The sequence below is a fragment of the Numida meleagris genome, chromosome 5, assembly GCF_002078875.1.
Source record: "Numida meleagris isolate 19003 breed g44 Domestic line chromosome 5, NumMel1.0, whole genome shotgun sequence".
In the NCBI taxonomy this organism is placed as follows: domain Eukaryota; kingdom Metazoa; phylum Chordata; class Aves; order Galliformes; family Numididae; genus Numida; species Numida meleagris.
In genome coordinates this window covers 17,893,920-17,913,555 of record NC_034413.1, presented here as the reverse complement: position 1 = coordinate 17,913,555, position 19,636 = coordinate 17,893,920, and the positions used below count along the sequence as shown (strand labels likewise).

The following is a 19,636-nucleotide window of genomic DNA, read 5'->3' as shown; positions in this document are numbered from 1 at the left end:
CATTTTGCGGAAACCTCATTGGAGTTATTCATGTATGTTCAGTTTACTCAAGGACTGATATCAGAAACTTCCTCTCTATATAAGTTCCTGGACAAGATGAGCTTTCTATAGGCTATCTCCTTACTGGAAGCCTCATAATTCTGCAAAAATGGTGAGTCCTTACATCTTTTATTGTAAAAGACAATTTTATCTTGCCACAGATTTTCAGAGACGTTCTGTTGGATTTATCTGAGCACTCAGAGATCTAAATAACTCAAAACTGAGTTTTGAGAGCAAAAGTCAGACATACGAGGACAGGCAGGTAAGAACCTTGGGTAAAAGATTTCAGCCTTTACAATGCAAGAGATGTCCAACAGGACTCCAGATGAAGGCTTTTCACTTGTGTGAGATGTTTGAATGTAATCACTTTTCTGGCAGAAAGCAGCTCTGTTTTTCCTCAGCCTAGCACTGACCATCACTTTTATGAAGAGTCAGGATAACATCAGAATGTTTATTTAAACCCCAAAATGTTATCTTGGTTTTTAATCATTTTTCAGCTCAAGTATAACTACATTCTCCCCCCAGGAGAGAATTTATCTCAGTAAGTACTAGAATTCTGTTTTCTTCTTTCAAGAAATCAAAATATTTCAGTGAATATGCTTAAATTCTTGATCTAGCAACTACTGGTTAGTATGACTGTTTCCATCCCTGTAGTATCCCTAAGGACCTCGCAGACTGATCCATCCAGCAAGTCCCATTCTAATAGGGTTCTGTAAATCCGTACCAAAATCCTACTTTCTGGGTCCAGATCAAGTAGCTGCTTTAAGTGACATCTACAATATCATCTTTCAACTTATTTTACTTTGTGATTGATAGTCTTAATACAGGAAACAATCTGTCCCATTCCATGTCGGAGTTGGGCCAATGCAGAAAGCTAAGAAATAAGAGCAGGTTGTTAACATAAATGATGTGGTAGTATTTTGTGTCAGACTTGCCTAGGATTATCAGATGCTCATGATACTTATGTTTGTGTGATTGTCCAACTCCATGGAATCAATTATCACAAACTTTGCATGATTAAAATACACATTACTTTATAGATTTCCTGCCTTCCAATGAAATCCCTTGTTTTCAGTGCTCAGGTTGTTTTACTCATCTTGTCCCTCTAGGGATGCCTGTTGAACGAACTGGTGGTTTATAACTTCTTCTCTGCAAAATTAAATGCATGTTAATCCTTCCTTCCATATCTAAAGTCTAACTTATTTTTTAAGAAGTCACCAGTCCTACTTTGTCCAAAATAGATAAATATGCATATACACACACAAAATACACAGGGACAGAGAGAGATTGTTAAGAACCACACAAGCAGCAGCAGTGAATAACAAGAAAAATGAATAAGGAGAGGGAAGGAGTAGAACACGTTCCCCGAATAGTTTACTTCCATAGACAGTAACTGGATCTACTATTCCTGGTTCAGGCAACACATGATTTTAACAGCTTGGAAAGACAGACTTGTTTATTTTTCCTCTCAAATGATGCTCTGCCTCTGTGTCTTCTAAATGGCTTGATATTCCTGATGGCGTGTTACAGTGTCTAAAACACAAATGGCAATTGGATTTTTATTCAAAACCACAGTGTATTTTCCTGTTTCTAACAGCAATATTTACCATCAGGAAGTTTTAGTATATACTTAAATATTTTCAGTAATTCTGCTTTCTTCTTCAGAAAACCTTCTTGGCCTGCCTTCTTGTTCTTTCTGTTAGCGTGACAGTGTCCAATGCTTCCTGCTACTTTCTGCCACTGAAGCCAGTGATCCATGGTGATGAGATTATAGGTAAGAAGTCAGCTGTCCTCATCTTGTCATACAGTCCACAAGCACTGCCTGATTGGATTTATCTAGATGGTGCAATCTATCATAATTTAAAAATAAGTGGAAACAGTGGAGAGAAACTGATGGGAAATGGAGGAAAGTAGGGTATGGAAAGAAATGAATGTATAATATGTTATAAAAGAGAAATTTTCTAAGAAACATGGCACAGGTGAAATTACAAATAGATTTTGTACAGGGAAGTAGCAGAGGCTTATTTATACATCTGTGCAATGTCATTTTTCTTGTTTCTATTCTGAGAGCTTCTACAGGAAAATAAGTGTTCAAAAGCTGCATGCAACAAGAGCTGATTTGTGCCAGCACGCAAAATAAACCAAGAGACCCTAGATAAACCTTTTTTTCAGAAAAGCTATTGGTATTAGAAGAAAAAAGAGCTAATGATGCCAAAGAAACAGGATACATTTGTAGACAAAGGCATAACCTAGAACTCCCAAATCCTCCCCTCGCTCAAGCCCAGTCCTCATAAAATTTTGCTTTCCAAATCACCTGGAAGTTTATTTCATGAGTGTTGGACAGGAACTTCATATCCAGTACATATTTCCTTCCTGCAGCTGAGGATCAGGACAAATTTACCGAGGAGATTTAGACATGCTCTAAATGATGGGAGAAGAACAGTTAGTGTTCATGGTGGAGTGTAGCCAAAGCCTTTGCTTACTTTTGACCAGGACTGTGCCCAGTTTCCTCCCTGCTTGGGGCACCTAGTTCCAAGATGAGCTATTCTAGGAAACTTGATGGCTCCGAGAAGCATGGAGAACAGCAGAGTTGAGGAGACCCTTTTCCAAGCTTTAATATGACAGTAGTCCTGCCCCATTATTGTGAAAATCCAACGAAGTTCCTATAGGAACTGTGAAGGCAATAATGTTGTTAGTGTAGTATGTCTGACAGCTGCCTGCATGCTACATTTTCAGGCTGCTATGACATGAAGGGAGAGCCACATGAACTCAGTTCTCATTGGAAGACTGAAGACTGCTTAGAGTGCTCCTGTTTAAGGTCTGGGATCAGCTGCTGCACCAGGTAAGTTCAGAGCAGCGGGGTTCCCTCCGCTGGCACAATGTGGCACAAAGCACTTCCCTCACACAGGGGTCTCCGAGAAACCACCAAGACCCTCCTCTCACTCACTCCTTTCATATCACAAAATTGAGCATTAACCCAACAATGAACATGCAAGAAGTTCCTCTGAAAAAATAGAGCTCATTTTTAAAAAATAATCCTTGATATAACAAAAGAAAAAAAAGGGAGTAATTGTGAACAGGCTAAAATTTCAGGCAAGATACTTATTCAAGAGAAAAGATTTAGTTACTTAAGAGTCTTCTACTGCTGCTAGTTAAGATCTTTCCAAGCACACATTACCTCTTTTCTCTAAGAGGGGCAGCCAGCCATGCACTGTCCTGCCTATAACATTCATGCAATTCTTGTTCCATATCGTGGCTAAACAGAAAACAAATGATATTGCAGTAGCAAGTAAACATGACAAGCATCCTTCTGTTATAAAACAAATCAGTAAACTATAACTCTGCCCTCATCCTGTTTAAGCAGTGGCGTGAGCAGCCTCTTGCTGTCAGCTTCATATGAGCTCCCTTTTCTATTATTAAACACCAGCTCAGCATCACCTCTCCAAATTACAACATGCCATTTCAAATGGAACCCACTTCCTTCTTGCTCTAATCACCTGTCCTTCTTTTCCCAATGACAGCTATGCAACACCAGTTAATTTTGACGAAGAAAAATGCATAAGCATATTCAACAAGACCGCCTGCTCTTACGAAGTAGTGGAGAAAGCCGATCACTCAAAAAAATGCGAAGTACATGAGTGGGTGGGCTAACAAAGAAGAGCCATGGATTTGGGGGAGAAGTCCTCTTTTCATTTCAAGGGTTTTCTCTCACAAATTTAAAAATGCTGAAGAATGCAGCCATCAAGTGAAGTCTACTCAGACAGAAGTTTCCTGAGTGATAAAACAGAACCTACACACAAAAGATTCCCCGTTTCTCTGCCTTCTGCTTCTCTGTGCCGCAAGAACTAACTTATTACTTCCTAGATACCCAGAATTAAAGATGACCTTATGCATCATCATCAGCTGATGATTTTAATTTTTCTCTCATTTCACATCAGTGCCAAGGAGTATGTTCTGTTATCTGCACACAGCTATATTTTAAGGCTAAAAATAAAACCAGATGAAGCATCAAAAATTCGTGTGACTTTTCTTTTTTTCTTTTTTGGAGGAGGAAGCCCTAAGGAAGTGGAAAGTGGAAAACCAGTGCTACTTCTCCTGGTGCTCACCAGCAGCCAGGAATTGCAGGGAAGGTCTAACTTTCTAGCAAGCATTACGGGAAGTTATCAAGAATTTAACACAGCAGATAGCTCTAGCTACTTCGTTCTCTGCTATGACATCACTAGATGGCATCCTAGTTCCACAACAGTACTCCTGTGCCAGAAGGAAAGGCTGGTCAAGCCAAATCTACAGAGTATGAAAACCTGAAGCCTAATTCTGCAGGCTGGCAGATTTGAGCTTAATTTTCATTTGTTCTACTGGGGTTTAAGAATGCAAGCAGCCTTTTAGAAGTATCTTTAATCTATTAGTACTGAGAGAAGCTTCTGAAGAGGTCATCAACAGGATTGAGCACCTATAAGATCTTTGGACTTGGACATAGACTTGCCTGCCTATTGTTATCCCTTATACAGGAGAAAGAAAGCTCAACGATAACTCTAACCCAAAGGTAGATTCAGGAAGAAGATGCATTAGCATCTCTACTTTTTTAACAGAGCAAAAACAAACAAAAAAAAAACACACAAAGACAAGAGTTTGTGGTAAGACTGATCTCGTGCTTTAAAGTCCGTGGTGGCAAGCCTCCCTTCATGCTGTCATCAAAAACTTCAGTTTTACTATGCCTATTTCTGACTACATTGTCCCTTCTTTCCCCGCTTTTTCCACCAATTTTCTTGCCTTCTAGAGTAGAAAAAGCAGATTCTAGATAGTAAATTTCCAATATCATGAAGAAAAATGTTTGTCCTGTTGACAGATTTTTCAACAGTCCATGCCAGTAAACACATTCAATGTCAGATTTAGAAGTTTCTTGTGCATTGTGTTAGTGCAGTGTTCCTTAACTTGGAAGGTAACAAGCTCCGTTTGCTAAGCTCACCTCTGCTCAGGTCCCAAGGCTGGGGTCTATTCTAAAGACTCAGCTTCAAGCAGGACTAAGAAGTTCAGCCTGCAGCCCCACACCCTGAGATTTCCAGCCGAACTCCTCAAAAGCCTTAATTTCAGGAAACAGAGATACAACTGCTTGCCCGCCAAGTAATCCTGGACAATTCTTTCTCCAGAACCAGCAGCTCATAACTGATAAGGCCATGGGCATTGGCTCGAAGGAACAAGTTGCAGAACATCCCATTTACAGTTCAGAATGCATACATGCCATCAGCTGCTGCCACTCTCCTCCCCAGCACTAGTTTTGAGAGATGCCTGTCAAGAAGGAATTCTGTGGACTACCAGGGAACTATAGCACACTGACACATTGCAATTCAACTGCATGATTTTATTAGTCAGGTAGACACATTTGCGACACCATGGATAGAGGTAGGATCCATAGACATGACCAGCATCCCATCTGCAAGAGGAAAAAGAGACGATTTAGTGCAGGGCTTGATCACTAGATCTGCTACCAGAGTCCTGAGACTTCATGACATCAGGTAGCTCAGGGAGCTTGAGAAGGGGTCAATGCACAATGGCTCAAAGGAGCCATTACCAAAGCAGAGATGCCCCAAAGCACGTTACAGCCAACAAGACAAGATGAAACTGCACTGGACTCAGATTCAAGGTTTGTGCAAGGGTCAATTCCTGAGAAGGCAACTGGAACCTTGGAAGAGGGAAGAGTTTAAGTATCCATCCACATAGGCCCACAGGTATCAAGCCTAGTACTGAAGGAAGGAACAAAGTAAGTTTTTCCTCTCTTTGAAGAAGTGATTACATTGCATTTGTGTTATGTCATGTAGCTGAAGAGTTTAAAGAGTGAGGCCTTCTGCAGGAGCAGCAGTCAGAAAACTCAATTTTTGCTTCAAAAAGCAACAGTCGGACAGCAGTCTGTGTCTAACTACAGGCTTCTGAAGACAGGTTAGGTTTTCAGTGCTGACAAGTTTCTCTTGAGTTACAGGAGCGAGATCTGGCCTGCAGTCAGAGCCTCGGTGACCCAGGGGTGACATCAAGGCACCCTTCTGGTCTGAGGTGGGGGGAGCAGCCCAGCCTGGCTCCAGGCATCTCCAAGCTATTCAAAACCCTCCTAATTGGCAAAAGCATCTCCAGGCAGAACTGCCTCCTTGGTTTGGCACAGTCACTGCATTTGTCAAACCACTGCATTATTTAACCAGTTTAGTTTGGCAGCTTCACTGACAAACAGCAAGATAAACAGGGAAAGGCAGGGCTGGATGTTCCTCTCATCGCTTCACAGACCTCAAGCTAAGGACACCCATATATTAACTGCTGCCATATCCCACAGCGAGTGAAAGACTTACAGGCTGTCTGGAGCCAGGCTGTGAGCACCACTGGCACCACAGATCTCAGGGGAGAAGGCACAGAGGCAAGCAGCAAGCTGAGACAGAAGGGAAGCACTCCATGTCTCAGGAGGCACTCAGCCTCCTCACCTCTTACAGCCATCCACTAGGGAAGGTTGATTTATCCTTCTCTTAACAGAGGGACCCCAAAGGGCACACCTCTACAATCCTAAGGGGAAGTGTTCATTCACATCTACACAACAGAGAACCCTCTGCTCCTTCACTACCTGCTTTACCTGGAAAGCCTTACCATCTCAAGAGAAGACTCCTGAGCACCTCGGCAAGCATGGACAGAGAAACTGGTTCAGCCTCTGCTGTTACAGATCCCATACATAACTCAAAATTATCAACTGTCAAAAGCACTTGGCTTCTTCATTCTCAAGTTTGTAACCTAAGTGGCCTTAGAATGCCTTTTTTACTTTAAAGGCAAAAAAGAAATCACACACAGCATGCTTTAGCACACACCTCAGATTAAGGCAGCAGCACCACCAGGTATTTCTGTCAACAATGGCTTCCACCACAGTGAGCTTGGCTACCTGAGAAACAGCAGTAGTTTGGAAAAACTTGTTAATATAGTTCTTTTATTTTCAGTAAAAAAAAAAATAATAAATACAATAAGCTTATTATTTCAGGAGAATTTAGAATGCGCTGGACTCTTCAAGAATGTTAATATTTCCTTGTAACTATACTGTTATTACAGATACTACATACTTCAACAGTCACTCATCAAGGAATATGACAAGATTAAGAGTGACAGCAGGGTCAGGACAGAAGTTTGAAGGCCATCACCTATTTAAAGGTTTGATAGCATAAGAGAAATAGTATTTTCACTTTATTTCCTCTAAAATCTAGCAGAGTTAATTTGAAGAAATCATTCCCTTCAGACAGGAGTTCATTAATTTAAGAATTACCACAGAAGAAGTTTTTCCATGATATACTTCATCAGACACCACAACCGTTTCCTAAAGCAGAACCACACACAGAGCGTGAAAAGTCAAAAGATGAACACAGAAATACAAGATTAAAAGCAAACTACAATAAAATCTCTGAAGCTTCTTGCTAAGAATAACAACAAAACAAAACGCATTTACACAGATCAACTCCTCTGTCAAAATAGGAAGCAGCCACTTTCTCTGCAATCACCTCCTTTGCTCTGGACCCCTCCAGAAGCAGCTGACACTCTGCCACTGCACCTCTTGTCCAAGAACCCCTTCCAGGGCAGCTTGGCTTCCTCCAACTATTTGTCAATCAGTGGAAGCTAACGAGTTATCAAGGTGTTTAATCAAGCACAGGCTTGCTGAAAAATCCCTGCCAGCAGAATTAACACAACTCATTTTGCTGGGAATTCTCTGGCAACCTTCAGAGCTTGTCATGCCTGTGCCCCAGTTCAGCAAAGCAATGGATTCCTCCAGACCCCGGCATGGCCATGGATAGTCTGGTGTCTGCGAGAGTTTTCCTGGCTGGTTGTGAGATGCAGCCTCACATAATGTGTACTGCAATGGTGCAATTGCAAAAGACCCCAACTCCTGTGGTAAGATATCCTGATGATCTCCAGAACTGACGCTGCAAGATCCCTGCTGCCTTGGAGGCAGGGTATGTATGAGGTGAAAAAAAAGCTGGAATTTTGCTTTCTTTGCTTTTCCTAATCCCTCACATCACTACTATTGCTGTCAGGAAGATGTGAGCTACAAAAGCACCCTGACTGTTAGTTTCAGTTCTGAACTGAGACAATACATACGCAGCTCATCTCAGTTTTGCTGACAAAAAGGTGCTGCCTGTTCATGGTGATCTGTGTGTGTCTCGTGGGCAGGGGTTTGCATCAGCAACTGGGAGATACAAAACTCTATAGCTAGTCCCTAGAGGTCATTAAATATGGACAGAATGACATGTCGCATGTAAGTTGAAATTATAATAAATCAGTCTGAGAACAGTGGAGTCTCCACACCGCTGCACTGTAGGAATGACCTGTTCCAGACCCAGGGTGATGTTCCGGCAGCAGGTCAGGTGAACAATAGCACACCGCTGCCTTGCTGCACACATGCCCTTTCCCCACTGCTCCCTGATGGCCTGCCAGGACTGGGGGTGCAGATTTTGGGGGAGTCAGAAGCTTTCTCCAACACTGGTGCTGGTGTGGAGTTACTAATTTATCTGCTGGAGTTTCTTTAGATTTACAATGGCACAGCAGAGGTCAAGATGTACATCAGTGCACAAAACAAGCTTCTGCAAGATTTTTTGAGGTGACACCTTCTGATCAATGGTAGGAGCAGGTTAGAGTGTCCACTGGCTCCCAGGGTGCTCATGGTGACATCACCTCCCTTTGCAGTGACCATTGTTTGTGCACTGTATATAAATACACAGCTGCTCCTCACTATGAGATGTGAGCAGCCCATGCAAGTATGGTAAGTCAGCAGTTTATTTTCTATGTGTGCACGCATGCGTACGTACACAGAAAGTATTTTTCAATCTGAGCTTTAATAGTAGGATTTGTCCCTAATTCTGTGCAAGTGTGTCAATTCACTAGACCACTGAAAAAACACCTGATTTTAAAGAAAAAATTCTGCTTCTTTTCTAGAAATTCTTGCTGGTCTTCTGCTTGATCCTCTTCTCAAGGACTCTGTGCAATGCCCGCTGTTATTTTAGAACATCCAGCAAGTACGGTAAGAATGGCAAATATACTGGACATCCATGAAGCAGAAATTCAAAGTCTAATTTTGCTAGAAATGTCGGAATAGTATAATGCATTCTGTGTTGAAGACTGATTCAATCAGTGGGATACTTGGCTATCAGCCCATCTGAAGACATCTCCAGGCAGACAGACACTATTCCATGATATTGGTGCACCCTCAGGGCTGATGTGTATCTGAAGCCATTGCCCACGTGGCAAAACACATGAACTGTCAAGAAGCATTGACTAACCCGAGTAGGGTGCCTAACGCTAAAATCAAAGCAAAGGCTCCAGGAGTGGTAGTGTTGAAGCTTAATAAAAGTTGAGGGAGAAGAAAGGAGGGAGAAATTATAGTCTAGATCTGTATGTTCAGTATGAGAAAGGGCAGAAAGATCCTACCATAGCCATCAGCTAATGTATTTCTATAGATCTGTCACGAGAGCAGAGGAGTATTTCTTTAGTATGTGGTTGCTACCACTTAATCATGGCATGTTGTACTCTCTCATGCACTTCGGGAGCAAAGACTTGGTATCTCCTCTGCAAAGCACTGGATCAGATTCTTTCCTGATGTGACTCAATGTAAAGTAGAGTTTTGGTTCCCAGCCCGTGAACATAAGACTGTGATTTATGTCTATTAATACATGTCCATATTGATTTACTAACTATTGCTTTTTGACGTGTGCACATAGGGTGCATTTCAAACAGAAACCTCTATGTTTTCGGTGCGGTGTGGAAGACTGAAGATTGTTACCAATGCAAGTGTAAGATGAATGCGATGGTTTGCTGCAGCTTGTAAGTTCCCCCCAAATTACTGCTTGCTTATTAAGGAACTGGTTGAAATGTTCAGACTTAAAAAGCCTTGGTGAAAGCCTGAGCTAGAATATCATACTCACTTGGGCAAAATTCCTCTTCATATATCCCAGTTAGCTCTAATCATGACCAAGCAGAATTATTTGCTAACCACATAGACTTATTTGGGAAGAAACAAAATGAAACACAGCTAAGGTCTTACAAAGGACACAGCTCTCCCTCATCACAGAATCACAGAATAACTTAGGTTGGAAGAGACACTAAAGATCATCAAGCTACAACCCCTCTGGTGACGGTTCCTCAGTGTTGATGCTAACGGAGTCCATGAGCCAAACCAATCCATAATGTAGCTTGCCACCGGATGGCTGTAGCTCAGTAAGCATCCTTATCCCAGTCCAGGCATTGGCTCCTGATTTGTCTCCTTGCCTTTCTCAATGACAGGGTTTCAATCCCCAAGAACTATGACAGAGTGAACTGCGTTGGTCTGTTCCACAAGAAAAGCTGCTCCATCCGAGTAGTGAAGAAGACTAATCCTGACATAAGCTGCAAAGTCTACAATGGGGTTGGTTAAGGTTTTTCGGTGTGTTTCTCGTCTTTCTTCTGCACATCCCCTGGAAGTTAGATATGCTCTACATCTCTCAGTTAGAGAAAATTAGCAAAGCAGCGTGGTTTCAGGAGGAATGGATTCACCTCACGCCTTTCACAGCTCTAGTTGTGCCATCTGTCTTATTTCTGACACTAGGTGGTTTGTCTTATTATATATACATTTGTAACAAAGCTTTACCACACATAACTTTGTGACTTTTTTTCTGTTGGTATCCAGGGTTAAATAAATTTTCACATATATCAAATAATTTATTTTTCTTCCAAGTACTCACTGAATGGTCTTGTTGAAAACAGAAGAATTCATGGTGTCTGTAAAAACGTGGTTGTAAAGCTAAATATTGATTTTGAAATAATCTAGCAATTAGAGTAATAGGTATTACACAAAGCTGCCAGACAAACAGATTTACTACGCTGTTACACTCATTGACATTTCTCCAAAGGGCATGTGGACTAGGAGAACAGGATGGAACAAACAGAAAAAAAGCCCTCTGAAAGCCTCTCCCACCTTAGTGCCTTCTGTAGGTCAATCCATTAGTGCAGATGTACAAGGGAACATATTTTTCAGGAGATAACTGGTATCTTACAAAAATGGCCAACTCATGCCTTAGAATCCAACCTATTGCAAAGAAATGCTGTATAAATAGCTCTGTAGCTTTCCATACTAGGGTAGAATTTCCTGCAATAATCTTGTTTGGATCAAAGTCCAGCGACAAACAACCCTGTGAAAGCTGTTTGTGTAGAAAACCTAGACTATAAAATATGTTTAGAGAGTAGGCTTCAGGCACGACACTGTGCCTGGTACAAAGTCCATGAGAGTGGTTTATATGAAAAATATCCTATAAAACATGTTTAGACAATATAAACAGCAATTATAATAAGAGTGCTGTACAACATTGAAAGCCCATATAAATAATTTAGAAAGTTCAGCTTATTTAACAGTAACACATATGTGTTTTCTTCATGTTCTTTTTTCTACCTTGCTGAAATGTATTACAAGGGCATATTTCAGGTGATGGAAACCCAATGTCTTCTTTATATCCATTGAGGAAAAACATAGTCACACAACCTATTTTCAAGTGCAGTGCTGAGAGTGTGCAAGTAGAAAACCTGCACCTACTAAGGAAAACTGCCTACTAAATTTTAGAGGAAAATTCATTCATGGTTCCAGGTACTTCCAGAAAGTCATTATGGTGACTTGAGAATGTAAGCAAAATGAGAAATGCAGTTGTAGCTCCTTAAATCTGTGGCTTTCAGGATTAGTTAGACCTGCTTGGTAGTAACTCCTCCAGACAACACCTCCCAGCACCTTCCTGGGAGGCTTAGCGTATACATGGACTATGTGCTGCTCTCTGGTACGTTTCCTCCACAGCATTTTTGTCATCAAGTAGCTCATACTCACTCTTTAAGAGTGCCAGAGAGATCAGGACTCCAAATGCTGAACCACAATTCAATTTGCTAAATGTGTTGTAGGTGAACTGGCCTCTGAAATTCCAAGCTCAGAAGAGACAAAGAGAGACAGAGCTCCAGAGCTCCATCGTGAGGCCAGTGTGGCTGGAGGGGACCCTCAGAGCATCCGAAGTGCAGTTGTAATCCCAGGGCTGTCACATTCCCCTCACTCCCAGGAAAGTGCTAACTGTGTCCAGTGAATATTGGCAGAGGCCTTGCTATTACCGTAACCTCTTTCAGAAAGGAGTTCTCCGACCATCACAAAGAGTGCTGTTTCCCATGCAACCCCCTTGAAACAGGTTCTTTCCATATAGGCCAATTCTTACATAAAAGTACAGCAGAGGAAAGAGGTCAGATCTCAAGTGCCTTCCTGTATTAGGGGCACATGCTGTGGGCAGCAACGTGAGCACGTGTTCTTATCACAGAGGTGGGAGGACAGACTCACACCATGCCAGCCACAGTTTTACTCCTTTCCCTATCAACAGCAAACAAGGGCTGGTCCGTTGGTTGCTAGAGTCTATGTAAACCTATTGACATGAACAGGAACAGCTAGACTGACTAACACAGGACTTGGAATAGCTGAGACTACTGAATTCCAGGCTGCTTCCCAGCAGCAAGTGTTTTGCATATGAAGGAATTTCCACCCTTGGAACCTTCTAAAAGCCCTTCTCGTGCATTTTCCAAAAGCCTGAGCAGATCAGGATCCCCAAAGACACTTTCTGCAAATAACAATTTCAGTAGTCCCTATTGAACAGTGCTATTAAACATGTCCACATTCGAACCAGCCAGCTCAGCTACCAGAATTCCTTTCAGCAAGGCACCAAACCAAGGCAACAAGACTCACTTGGATGAGGAAAGAGGCATCTGCACCTTTGTCTTGCTGCAGCTGCTCTTGCTCCTTGCTGCTCCAGCATTCTCCTGCTGTGCTGTAGTTGGGACAGTTGTGCTTGGCAGCCCCAGCACCACCGTGTCCTGCTTCAGCAGCTGCTGCATGTTTCCAGGTTCAGCCCCTACTTCTGCTCCCACAACAGCTTGTTAACAGTGAGCATCTGGGCAGTGTGTGGAAAAACTGCATGAAACAGGACTCTAATAAAGCCCCATTCACCTCACCAAATGTGGCCAGAACCTTAATACAGCAATTCAGCCCAAAAATCAGTCAAGAAAAACCCCGATGCCGTAGCCAAGTAGTTATGGTCAGATCATTTCCTGCTCCCTGTGCTGCAGAAGCCTGAGCAGTCTTTCAAGAACAGTGCTGCAGCTCTTCTCTATTGACCATAAGAGGAAAGCAGATGCTAATTTGCTGGTTGCAGGCTATTCCCAAATGTATGCGTTGAGGGAATAAACATGACACAGCATAACTGTAACTGTCTGGGAGGTGTGGAGATACAGCTGGCTGAGCACTGTTGCAAGCTGAGGTAGACAGGAGGAACAGCTCCATAAATCAAAACATTCCCCAGGAAAAGCAGAGCCTGCTTCCTAGCAGCTTCCCTCCCCTTCCTTTGATGCTTGGAAGAGCAGAACTAATAAACATATGATAAATAAATTAAGGAAGAAACAGAAGTGAGCAGGCCAGATAAATAATTCCAGCTTCTCTGGCTCCAGTAGGATTGGAAGCCCCTATTGCCCAAGGAGTTGGAAATAAGGTCTGGGTTTGCCTGGGTGCTGCCTGCACGCCGCCTTCCCCATGGATGGAGATGCTGGTGGCAAACAGGGAGATGCTGCTACAAACCAGCTGGTAAATAAAGCTCCTGAAAAGGAGGCCAGGAAAAATGCATAATAAAAAACAAAGCAGACATGCGCTGAAGAAAGGAGCACCAAATAAGGACCACTCTCCAGCTTAAACCATTCACTGCACGTTTCAGTTTTAAAGCCTCTCAGCATCACAAAGCACAAGAAATGTCAGCACAAGCTAGAAATACCTTACATGTTTCTACTCCTGCTTTATTTCTTTAACGATGAAAGATGTCAGGCAAGAGCTTAAGTACATTGACACATTACCTCTAATAGCTGGTACCAGAAAAAAAAAATGAAAGAAAGAACACAGTACAAATAAATGACTATTTTCACAGTTACTTTAGGTGATAAGGGCTTGTCATTATTTTTGATATTGAAATGTTTGATTTCTGTTGGCATACTACACGCCTACAAATGAAACTACGTATTTGCTACTTATCACACCTTGAAAAGGGCACTGAAAAGCAGCAACCACTGGACCAGGTAAGTAGCTAGCCACAGCTTAAAGCACATTTTAAGTAAAGGTGAAAATTAGGTTACCTGGTAATGCCCTTGGAAATATTCTGTCTGTATGTTCTCTCAATGCAAGAGAAAAATTTGCAGCTCTGATTTCTGCCTTTGGTTTTCACAAGAGAGAAATAAGCTAACAAACAAACAACCCAAGGAAATCTGGTAGTGGTGCAATCCCTCTTCTCTATTTCCAAATTTTGCAGTGCTCTTACACTTCTGAGTTGTTTGCTTGAGTTACAGTGCACCTCTCCCCTTCCACAAGCTGCGTATATAGAGATGTGTGCCTGGATCCCTCTAAAATAAAGTTGCAATTCTAGTCTATGGTGAACTGCAAATAAAAATGAGAAAACCAATACTGGCAACGTTTAAAAAAAATAACGAAGCAAAATCCTCTTTGGAGCCTACATAAACCTTTCCTCAGGAAGGAGAAGAGAATGGCACTCTGTTCCTGCGCTTCATCTCTCTGCTTTAGCACTTCCACTCGTACATGTGAAGAGTGCAGCACGAGTGGGTGTTGTGCTTCAATCAATTCGTAGCTCTTTCCTGAAGCTGCTCTCCATCTCATTCATGCATCTGTAGATTTTCTGCACTTACAGTACAGCAGAGGGAGCCAGAAGTTCAAAGTCAGAGAACAGCGATGGAGTGGGATTCATTGGCTAAACTGAAAAGGAGAAAGGAGGGAGGGGGGTAAAAAGGAGAGAAGTGCCACCCAAATTACCTACAGAAGCAGTGAGCAGAGCGTCTCTTCTGGATTGCTGAAACACAGATGGTCTTACTTTGCTGCTGTAACAGTTCTCCCTTCTTCCAAGACAGAAAAGTGCAGCAACAGCAGCCGTTTCCTCCATCAGTGAGAGGTAAGAATTTTCTAAAGAATTTATTTCAGATTTATTAGATCTCAGATCTCTTTAATAAAGGTATCACTTTTGGCTGTCAACATTTGTTCAGCTTCAGTTACTGACAGATGATGCTATCATTATTAATTCCTTTGTGCTCTGATCTCCCTCTGCTTTGGATGACATTTCCTGGTCAGAAACTGGTCAGCTCATTGAGGATTCACCTGAAACTTTAACCCAGGACGTAAGGCAAGAAATTTATATCTGAAATGTATAGGGAAGGGTTGTTGAGTAGTTGCTGCATTCATACAATTCAAATAAACAAGTTTTAGAAGAACATGAAAGTAGGGATTAAAAACAGTTCTGATATGATTTTTCATTCATTAAACTACTAGGGCAAGGGGAAATAATGAAACACCTTCAATTAGAATTTACATTTTAAAATTAGGCCATTGGATCTGATGGGGATGTAGAGCTTAAATTCAAGATCAGCTGTGGGCTGAAAGGCTTTCCCCAAAGTGGATTCCTGAAAGCAAAGAATTCTTACGCAGTTCTTCAGTTCCACGAAACTGTTGTGGATTTCTTGGTGGTTTTAAAACCATAGAGAAACAAGGGCGGAAAGTGAAGTGAACCTGATCCAAAGTCCACAAGGATCAATGTACTCTGAATCCACTCACAAAGCAAGGAAAAACAGTAATAAATACTTTGCTCTGTTTGTATACTTTTAAAGCTCTTTCCCTAACTCTGTTGCTAGAGAGAGCCTTGTCTACCCCCCTAGACCTGGACAGCACCAAGCACAAAATGACCTATTCACAATTAGATTTTAATACTGCCACAATAATCATAACACAATTATTAATGGTGATAATTTAGCAGGAAGGTTTACAAAAGCAAGGGAGGCCATAGTAAATACTTAACTTTATCATTCAGCACAGATTAAGGCTGTGCAAACAACTGATTTTTCAGTGCCGGACTGATGTGGATTTGAGCTCGCAGAGGATGGGTACACCGAACCATTGCTTTCCACTAAGCAATGAGAATAAGAAATAAGACTGGTTTTGCTCACTTTCATGAGTATTTAAACCTTCTCTCAATGTTATAGATTTGTGAAGTATTAATTTACATATCTTATACTCCAGATTTTAGAAATACTTAATATTATCTTCTTCAGTGACCTAAGGTACCCACTCCCAATACTTTTGGAATAGAATTTAACAAAGAGGATCTTTGTTAAATCTCACTGTATCAAATCCCTTATGGATTTTGCACGGACGTGGGATGTCTGTGCATACTCAGTGATACGTTTCAGACTTCTTTTAAATGTTTCCAATACTCATTTGTTTCTAGTTGCAAGAGACAGCCTGTAGCTGCTTTACTCCAGATAATTGCCATAGCTCTAAATCAGTAATACAACCATTTGGCTGTAAGAGATATTTCTCTCATGAAGACTTATGGACTGGAAGCAGTAAACAGGGCTTGAGCTACCAATTAAGTTCTGAGCCAGACAAGTAATTGTGTCTGAGTAACAAATGATGAAGCCAAGAACTGCAAACATTTTTTCTCTTCTACTTATGTCTAATGTGGAAAGTAATCCCCACTGTCCATCATAGCTATACAGAGACTGACTTGAATGCAGAGAAGAGCTGGTGCTGGTCAGCTTTGCAAGAACAATCTGCCCTTTCCTAGGTAGCTCACAGAGCACAATGTCACCAGAATTCCCTTTCCCTCAAAGAATTTTTCTGGCATATATAGGATATGGCAGTCAAGCTGATTAATTATAGTTTCTTTTTTTTTGCTTTGGGATATCCCAAGTGACTTCTCTTAGTTTAGAAGACTGTTTTTTTTCAGTAAAGCAAATCCTTCAGACCTCAGCTGCTCTATTTCCTAGCTTCCAAAAGAATGTTGAATGTTTGTAAAGGAAACAAATGAAGAATTTAACAAAGATTAAATCTGAATGTTCCTCATTGTATTCCTCTGTATCCAGTAAAGTTGCTGCAGACTTTTGTGTCACCCACTTTTTAGAGATACCATCTCACACTGCATCAACTAAAGAAGACCTTGCTTTTGGACCATGTTGACATTCATAGCTGAACTCCTTCCTGAAGTTCATTGAGGATTCTGAAATTATATCCTTTCGTCTTTGAAAACAAAGGAACAGCAACTCAACTCTTTCCCCCTGCTTCCTCCCCATGCTGATTTAGGAAGCTCGTTGCTCCCGCAAGCCAATCAAGAATTGCTTCACTTTCTGAAGACAAAGGCTGTTGCCTTTGCCCACATTTTTGGGGGGCTATATTTTACTGGGTAATCAACATGCTTTCAGTGCAGCAAGGGGAACCAGCACTCTTCTCCACCTGCATTGGTGATTCAGTTTGTTAGCTAACAATTTATTGAATTGTCTAAACAGAGTGAGCCCATATTGATTATTATTGGTTCATAACTCAGACCAAACCAAATAGCATTAAACACCTTGAGATGACACAGGTCTTGGCAGTGACTGACTCCAAGAATCTGTTGTCTGAGGATACAGAAACGGGATATATAAATATTAAGTCATCACAATATTCATTGTTTCTATTTTCCTAGAAATGTTTTTCACATGCAAGTCACCAGAATAAGAGCTATGCACTCAGGTGATCTAGGTTCTGACTTTCCAAAGCCAGCAGGTTTGACAAGCATTTTCACATACACTTAATGCTCCAAAGCTTCCCTTGAGACTTTCACATCTCACCTCCTTGCCTCATCCCCTAGTCTGTGATACGAGGGTAATAATTTATTATGAACCTGTGGGCAACACCATGAGAATGCATGATCGGGAAGTGTTTGCCAGTCACCCTGTGAGAGACACCGCAAAATGCAAAGCATTAAAAGAGGGAATGCCTAACCCAACAAAATGCAGAGCCTTCAGAGACACTGCCACTCTCTCCCTTTGGTGTTCCTCTTGGGAGTGTGCCCCTTAAAGTTGTGGGATCTGGCTTCCACTTTTACCTCGATGCATGAATTTGCTCAGCAATTACTGCTACTCCAACAGTAATAGTCTCACCATATCACTTTATTTATGCATTATTATCTTGACCACTTGTTTTCCCAAAACTCTGAGAAATTTATCGCATCCTCACAAACTTGAGTAGTGTTTGATTGCTGAGGAAAGGCTTGTGCATTGGGTAAATGGTGTAAATCCCTGCGTATTTATTTACTTCTCACATCACAAGTCTTCATACAGCCTGTAACTGCCTTCGATCTGAGGAGAGCTCCCAGCAGGATCAGATTTTTCCTTCAATTCCGGGATGTAGATTTGGTCTTGAAAGTCAGGATAATAGAGCAGGCTCTCTATAGCAAGGGGTAGTCACTTACATCAGTGGGCCCTAATGACTAACTGGAGGAAAGGAGCTGGTAACAAAAGGGAAAGGGGATATAATCCTCCGTGCAGAGTGGGAAATGGACCCGTGCAGGTGCCAGGTGATCACAGCAGCCTCCTGGGTGCCTTCTGGTAGAGCACAGGCACTTCTGTGGTGTAGATTTCCAAAACCAAGCAGCCTCAGTTAACTCTGAGAGGTCTTGGTTTCCTGAGATCCCAATGAAAATCACAGCTTAGGGGCTGCAGCCATGGCTGAGCAGCAGATTGACATGCCTGTGCAGAAACAGCATCTGGTGGACAGCACAGACTGTTAGAACATTTGAACTCTCTTGGTTGAAAAGCATGAAGTTCCACTGAAGGAGGAAGCTGGTCACATGGAATTAAAAAAACAGCTATTTAGAAAGCTAAAATCGAAAGGCTGGAATATATACCCAATAAGCCCTGCGATGGCCACATTGGCCACTCAGAGGGAAACATCAGTGCCTCATGGGCACTGGGGTTCATCTAGAAGGGGGAAGCAGGGAATTTGGACTGCAGTTCCCATGACCTATCGCAGCTGTGTAGAAATGGAAAAATGTTGAAGTGATTTTGAATTATTTCAGATGCTTTCAAAATTGTCCCATGTTATCCCTCCTGAGGATACGAGCCTGAATTTTTGCATGGTGATGCTGTCTCAAGCAAATGCACGTTCTGGCTGCAATTACAATTTCAGTTCACAGATTAACTTGTTTTAAAATATTTTGGTGTTGTGTTAAAATATTTTGGTGTTAACTTCATGCATCAATATACTTTAATGTTTGCATAGATGTTTTACTTGACTGAAGGAAAATGCCCTCAATAAAGTGCCTTTTGCAGAGCTGTGGATCAGAATCTTGCAAATGCCCTGCCTGCAGCAGGGGCTTGGAACTCGATTTTTAAGGTCCCTTCCAACCTAAGCCATGTTATGATTCTATGAAATACAAGATCATACATGATTTTTACCCCCAGGTGTGTTTTGATCCAAATTCCTACAGCATGAGTGGCATTCAAGGTACTGTGCTAAGTTAATATCTTAAATCCCGGGGATAACTTCACAAGTAGCAACGTTATATTTCAATAGATTTGCATAGACTTCCATACTATAGTCTAGCAAATCATTCAATTTCACAATCTGATTAGCCATATGAAAAGGAGCTGAAGATGTATGGAATTATTGGTGCTTGCTTCTCTGTCTTACTTTCCCCTACTGCACTTCTGACTAATCTCTTGTAACTTAACTAAGCAATCT

At 41.7% G+C, this 19,636-nt stretch overlaps 2 protein-coding genes and 1 long non-coding RNA gene across 4 annotated transcripts; 2 read left to right on the top strand and 1 right to left on the bottom strand.

Annotated features, from left to right (window-relative positions):
- Nucleotides 1-4,054, top strand: LOC110400300 (beta-microseminoprotein A1-like). The gene is made up of 4 exons (XM_021400081.1): nt 1-151; nt 1,705-1,813; nt 2,776-2,881; nt 3,561-4,054. Exons 1-4 carry the CDS (start codon nt 149-151, stop codon nt 3,688-3,690), a joined length of 348 nt encoding a protein of 115 aa, XP_021255756.1. The 5' UTR covers nt 1-148; the 3' UTR covers nt 3,691-4,054.
- LOC110400302 lies at nt 4,194-7,987 on the bottom strand. 2 transcript variants are annotated; one of them, XR_002439740.1, is made up of 3 exons: nt 7,502-7,987; nt 6,876-6,946; nt 4,194-5,470 (listed from the first exon to the last, which is right to left on the bottom strand). It is a non-coding gene; the product is annotated as an uncharacterized LOC110400302 (long non-coding RNA). The 2 variants fall into 2 exon arrangements; XR_002439741.1 differs by having other exon boundaries at nt 7,554-7,987.
- LOC110400301 (beta-microseminoprotein-like) lies at nt 8,740-10,739 on the top strand. Its single transcript, XM_021400082.1, has 4 exons — nt 8,740-8,809; nt 8,983-9,067; nt 9,765-9,867; nt 10,327-10,739. The coding sequence occupies exons 1-4, from the start codon at nt 8,807-8,809 to the stop codon at nt 10,454-10,456; spliced, it is 321 nt and encodes a 106-aa protein (XP_021255757.1). The 5' UTR covers nt 8,740-8,806; the 3' UTR covers nt 10,457-10,739.